This window comes from Anolis carolinensis, chromosome 6 (assembly GCF_035594765.1).
Source record: "Anolis carolinensis isolate JA03-04 chromosome 6, rAnoCar3.1.pri, whole genome shotgun sequence".
NCBI lineage: Eukaryota > Metazoa > Chordata > Lepidosauria > Squamata > Dactyloidae > Anolis > Anolis carolinensis.
In genome coordinates, this window is record NC_085846.1 from 83,538,530 (window position 1) to 83,545,209 (window position 6,680).

Here is a 6,680-nt window from a genome sequence, read left to right on the forward strand (position 1 = left end):
ATTGTATAAATATATATCTAATACTGCGACATATTAGCAAAATTGCAGCTCATTAGCAAAACTTCTAACACCCCTGCTTAGATATATCTACATGATATGAGGGTAACGTATTACCGTTTCTTCACTTTCACTGTCATTCGCTTTAATCAAATACAAAAATAAGACCTAATTTATTGACATTTGTAAAGATAGCTTTCTTTTGTTTTGAAGAAATGCTACCATACTTATTTTTTCAAAACTACGCAGATACTTCAGAAAAACTTTGGCATCTAGAATCCAACCACCTACAGCAAAATAAAACATTCAGAACAAAATCACTCCCTTCACATTTCTGTCAATCTCCATGTTAAGAAACAATCTCAATCCAGTTTCTAAGACATGGCAATGATGAAGCTTCAGATGAATTGATATTCAGTGAAATACTGAGGTGGAATCATAGCACTAATACAAAGCACGGCTACTGAAGGGAACACTTTACAAAATACGGTGCGTATACAATAGGGATCTCCATTATCATTCAGGGCACAAAGCACTGCTGCTGTAAACATCTTGTCTAAAATGACAATCCCAAGTAGTCCACATATTGTAAAGGAAGGTAACGACAAAAATAGAAGTCAGAATTCTAGAATTTCATCGGCTTTTATGCTGAGTTTAAGCTTATCAGAATGTAGGAATATGTAACATACATGTGATTCAGTCTGAAAGGCTCTTCTCCGAAGCACATGCACACACAAATTAATAAAGAACATTTGCTAGTCCTTTGAAACTCTACACACATGCCCCATATAGTAGAAGCCATAACAGGAAGATTATGACAGACATCCACCTAGGCAAATGAACAGAAGCTAGCTATTCAAATATAATTTCCAGAATTTGCTGAAAGCTCCCTCTAGTCCAAAGGTCTATTTATAGCTACCCAGACTCTTGTCGGTTTCCCATGCCCCTTCTTCCTCCCAGAGTCAATGTAAATGAAGTTCAAACGATGGGTGTTTATCCCGGACTCTGTGCGGCCAAACTGGTAAGAAGCTCTGCAGATGCACTCACTAAGATCCCCACAATGAGCTCAGAAAGGTGAAAGGAGGAAAGAGGAGGGATTCTGCTAAAGCAGGAACAACATAACCAGATTACAACCACTTCGAGCTGCACCACGGGCCAAACATGATTATCTTATATTGGTGTGGCGTCAGAGCAGGCGTTTAGACGATGCCCGCCCCTCCTGCTGTCAGCAGCAAAGAAGCAAGCTACCACAACCAATTGGCTCAAAGCCAGCCCAAATATAAAAGTACAAAAGTCTCTGCTCCATTCAAAGTTGACCCTACAGTCAGGAACAAGAGGATGCCCACACTGAACTATTTTATGTTTTAAGAGCACATCATCATAGAATCATAGAGTTGGAAGAGACCTCGTAGGCCATCCAGTCCAACAGCATTCTGCCAATAAGCACCCCGATAAATGGCCATCCAGCCTCTGCGTAAAGGCTTCCAAAGAAGGAGCTTTCACTACACTCAGGGGCAGAGAGTTCCACTGATGAACAGCTCTCACAGTGAGGAAGTTCTTCCTAATGTTCAGGTGGAATTTCCTTTCCTGTAGTTTGAAGCCATTGTTCCACATCCTAGTCTCCAGGGCAGCAGAAAACAAGCTTGCTCCCTCCTCCCTATGACTTCCCCTTATATATTTATACATGGCCATCATCATGTCTCTTCTCAGACTTCTCTTCTGCAGGCTAAACGTGCCCAGCTCTTCATGCCACTCCTCATAGGGCATGTGCTCTAGACCCTAAATCATTTTAGTCACCCTCCTCTGGACACATTCCAGCCTGCCAACATCTCCCTTCAATTGTGGTGCCCAGAAGTGGATACAGTATTCCAGGTGTGGTCTGATCTGGGAAGAATAAAAGGGTAGTATGACTTTTCTAGATCTAGACACTATACTCCTATTTATGCAGGCCAAAATCCCATTGGCATTTTTAGCTGCCGCATCACATTGTTGGCTCATGTTTAACTTGTTGTCCACGAGGACTCCAAGATCTTTTTCATGTGTACTGCTGTCGTGCCAGGCGTCCCCCATTCTGTATCTTTGCATTTCATTTTTTCTGCCTAAGTGGAGTATCTTGCATTTGTCCCTGTTGAACTTCATTTTGTAGTTTTGGCCTACTGTAGAATGAATCTGTAGGGGGTGCTTGATTGTGCTTTTCCTGCATGGCAGAGGGTTGGACTAGATGGTCCATGTGGTCTCTTACAACTCAATTATACTATGAATCTATGAATGCAGTTGGGTGTAACTGGCATAATGCTATGGAAGCCTGGGAGTTCTAGTTTTACAAGCTCTCTAGCCTTTTCTTCCAAAGAGTGTTGGTGCCTTCCTTACCAAACTACAGTGCTCCCTAGCCATGAGCCATGGCAGTTAAAGTGGCGACAAACTGCATAAATTCTACAGAATAGATCAGGCATGGGCAAACTTCAGCCCTCCAGGTGTTTTGGACTTCAAGTCCCACAATTCCTAACAGCCTCAGGCCCTTTCCTTTTCCCCCTCAGCCGCTTAAGCGGCTGAGGGGGAAAAGGAAAGGGCTTGAGGCTGTTAGGAATTTTGGGACTTGAAGTCCAAAATACCTGGAAGGCCTAAGTTTGTCCATGTCTGGAATAGATGCACCCAAACTCAACTATCTTGATTGTTCTGGTGTGGGAGGCACCTAGGAGTTAGAATTTTAAAAAAAGATGTAAAAGCAATTCAAAAGCAGGAACCTAATGATCTTTTTTTCAACCCGGTAGCAACATCCACGATGTATAAAATTACTACTGTGGAGGAGGCGCGGCTGGCACATCTCTGCCTGCATTTGGCAATGGCAACATTTACCTACCTTCCTTCTTTCAGCAAGATCCCCCGCAACCAATCCACGCGTGCCTCCTGCCTCCCGCCCCACCAGTGCCAAATCCAGCGGGGTGACAGCACCGCCTTGCAACCCACCCACCTCTGCCACTCTCTCTCTCCACCCTTCCGCTCAATGCGGATTGCAGCTGTTGGCAAAAGGAAAAAAGCACCAAAAATATCAATAATAGCTACAAACCAGCAAGAGACAAGACGTGCCTTTCATCCGAGAATGGAGAGAAGTGAATGGTCCTTTGGGGGGAGAAAGAGAGAAGACAGCGCAATGATCCCAGAGGGAAAAGGGAAAGACAGGGAGGCCGCGAATTGAGAGAGGGGGCGGGCTGAACGAGGGGGGGGGGGAGAAGGGGGAGGGAAGGATAATCCCGCAGAAGGCGGGGAGATAATCCAGGGCGGGAGGCAAAGATTATCTCCCCTCCCTGCTTCCCACAAGTACCTTCCCCTCCCCGTTGGAGATAACCCAGAGGTAACCAGAAAGGAGAGAAAAAAGGGGAGGAGGAGAAGTTGGGAGCTGGAAAAACCTCCCTCTCCAAAAGATAAGTCACCCCAGTCCCAGAGAGGGTTAGGTAGGAGAGACATGGAATTGTTGTGAGTTTTCCAAGCTGTATGACCATGTTCCAGAAGCAATATCTTCTGACGTTTAGCCCACATCTATGGCAGGCATCCTCAGAGGTTGTGAGGTATACTGGGGCCCTTCCACACAGCCATATATCCTAGAATATCAAGGCAGAAAATCCCAAGTTATCTACTTTCAACTGGGAGTCTACACTGCCATCTATTCCAGTTCAAAGCAGAAAACGTGGGATTTTATTCACCTGTGTGGAAGTGGCCTTGGAAACTAGGCAAGGGAGATTTATATATCTGTGGGAGAAAGAACTCTTTGTCTGTTGGAGGCAAGTTTGAACGTTGCTATTAATCACCTTGATTAGCATTCAATAGCCTTGCTGCTTCAATGCTTGGCTGCTTCCTGCCTGGGGGAATCCTTTGTTAGGAGGTGTTAGCTGGCCCTGATTGTTTCCTGTCTGGAATTCCCCTGTTTCCGGAGTGTTGTTCTTTATTTACTGTCCTGATTTAAGAGTTTTTTAAAATTATGGTAGCCAGTATTTGTCCCTTTAAATGGGGGAGGGGAGGCAACGGTAACAATTTTTTTCATGTTATGAGGGACTTGAGAAACTGCAAGTAGCTTCTGGCGTGAGAGAATTGGCCGTCTGCAAAGATGTTGCCCAGGGGACGCCCTGAAGTTTTACCATCCTTGTGGGAGGCTTCTCTCATGTCCCCAAATGAGGAACTGGAGCTGACAGAGAGAGCTTACCCGCTCTCACCACATTCGAACCACCGACCTGTCTGTCAGCAGTCCTGCCTGCATAAGGGTTTAACCCATTGTGCACACCAATGAGGGGTGTGGAAAGAAGTTGGGAGCAGGGAAACCTCCCTTCCCAATTAAACTACAGGTCAGAGAGGGTTGAAACCAAATTCTCCCCCTTAATAGGGGGGAGGGAGAAGTAACGAGGGTCCCTTCCAAACAGTTGAATAAAATCCCATATTTCCTGCTTTGAACTGGGATATAAGGCAGTGTGGACTCGGATAACTCAGTCTAAAGCAGGTATTGTGGGATTTTCTGCCTTGATATTCTGGTTTATATGGCTGCGTGGAAGGGCCCTGAGAGTGAAAGAATGAGAGAAGGTGAGAGTGGGGAATCCTGTCTCTTAAAAGAGTGGGGGGGAACCACTTGGGGGGGGGGGGGTGAGGTGAGGTAACCAAAAGGGAGAGAACGAAAGGGGTGGGGAGAAGTTGAGACTGGGGAAATCTCTCTCTGGGTCCTTCTACAGAGCCATATAACCCAGAATACCAAGGCAGAAACCCCCACAATATCTGCTTTGAACTGGGTTATCTGTAACCCAGAATACCAAGGCAGAAAACCCCACAATATCTGCTTTGAACTAGGATAGAATCACAGAATCACGGGGCCCTTCCACACAGCCCTATATCCCAGAATATCAAGGCGGAAAATCCCACAATATCTGCTTTGAACTGGGTTATCTGAGTCCACACTCAGATAATGTGGGATTTTTTGCCTTGATGTTCTGGGACATAGGGCTGTGTGGAAGGGCCCATAGAGTTGGAAGAGACCTCACAGGCGATCCAGTCCAACCTCACGCCAAGAAGCAGGAAAATTACATTCAAAGCATCCCCGACAGATGGTCATCCAGCCTCTGCTTAAAAGCCTTCACCACACTGAGTCCATACTGCCGTATATTCCAGTTCAAAGCAGAAAATGTGGAATTTTATTCAGGCACCAGACCAGGTAGGGGCGAAACCATTTCTTAATGGGGGGGGGGGGGGGTGAGGTAATCAAGAGGGCAAGAATTTGGAGAAGTTGAGAGCGGGAAAAGCTCCCTCCCATGAGAGCCACCGGTCAGGTAGAGGCGAAACCATTTCCTCTTCTTCGTGGGGGGGAAAGGGTGGTGAAGAAGTTGGAGACCCACTGGTCAGCAAGGGCGAAACCATTTCTCCTTTTTCGTAGGGGGAGAAAGGCTACCTGCGAGAGCCCCTCCGTACAAGGCGCACAGAACCAACGCAGCGGTCGTTGAGCTGTAATTGCCGGGAAAGCAAAAGTCCCAGGCTGAAAATAATGGGGAGGGGGGCAGGGAAACTCATTTCTCCGCAACAGGACGCTTGTTCTCTTTCTCCTCCTCCTCCTCCTCCACACACGCCACCTCCAGAGCGAAAGCGAGGCTTGCTTACCGGCAAGGCGCGCTCTCCGGCCGGCTTCCTCGGCCTCGTCCACTCTCCTCTCCAAAAAGGGAACGCACCCACGCGCCTTTAAGCCGCCGCCTAGTCCTTTGGAGGGCTCACAGCCCCATTGGGGGGAAAACAGGCTCAGGGAAAAGCTCCCGCCAGGCAGCTCACCCCAGTCAGCAGCAACAGCACGCACACGCGCGCGTGGCGCTCTCTCTGCCGCTTGCGGGAGCGCGCGGCCGCGGCTCGCTCTCTCTCTCTCTTTCCTTTTGGCGCGCGAGGGAGTCAAGGATAGATTGACTCCTCCTCCTCCTCCTCCTGCGCCTCTGCGGCGGGGGCGCGCCTGCTGGCGGGGGCGCGCACAGAGAGTGAGGGAAGGAGGGCGGGCAGAACTCCTCCTCCTCCAATAAGACCCCGCCTCTTCTGTTCCATTTCCTCCCTTGAAGAAAGAAAGTAGCCCCTCGTTCCACTCAGCGTGGGTTTCTTTTAGGAGGAAAGCAGGCCTAAATCCGCATTCCTTGCCGATTCAACACACACACATATGAACTCTGCTGGAGATTTTGTTCTTTTCCTCCTGTAACGTGTGAAACGCGTACAAGTAAATTCCATCATCCACGTGTGTTCCCAGCACCCATCGCTGAGAAATATCCTTTTTTAAACTGCCTCTTAGGAGTTTTCAAGTCTGAAAGGCCACAGTTTGCCTAGTTTACACACACTGAAGTAATGGAGTCCCCTGGAAGTTTTTTAAGCAGAGGCTGGCTGGTTATCTGTTGGGAGTGTTTCGATTGTGGACCAAAGTCACAAAAGGGAGTCTGATGTTTTGATAACTTTAGAAGGGGGTGGGGTTGAAAGGATTGTACTCGTAATGCAATTTAATTTTTATTTTCTACTAGCTCGGGTCTCCGTACCGATCCATTTAGTTTTCATAGCAAGAATAGTGAATCGTAGAGACATTTATTTATTTATTTACTACATTTATATCCCACCCTATTCACCCTGAAGGGGACTCAGAACGGCTTACAAATTACAAGGTAAAGGTTTCCCCTGATGTTAAGTCC

The 6,680-nt window shown here is 47.3% G+C and overlaps 1 protein-coding gene across 5 annotated transcripts in view; it reads right to left on the reverse strand.

The window, feature by feature from the left end:
• Positions 1-5,954, reverse strand: part of pals2 (protein associated with LIN7 2, MAGUK p55 family member) — a 57,441-nt gene extending 51,487 nt beyond the window's left edge. Inside the window, exons 1-2 of one of the 5 annotated variants that reach the window (XM_062957730.1) lie at positions 5,844-5,954; positions 5,629-5,801 (exon numbers count right to left, since the gene is read on the reverse strand). Coding sequence is in view for 1 of the 5 variants with exons in the window: in XM_062957729.1 (XP_062813799.1) it covers positions 3,085-3,091 (7 nt within the window). In the remaining 4 variants the exon portion in view is untranslated. Of the gene's footprint in view, positions 1-916; positions 2,447-3,084; positions 3,176-5,628 lie in introns of those variants that run through there. The other 4 variants (XM_008112655.3, XM_062957729.1, XM_008112656.3 and 1 more) reach the window with 4 other exon arrangements.
• Between the last annotated feature and the right edge of the window lie 726 nt (positions 5,955-6,680).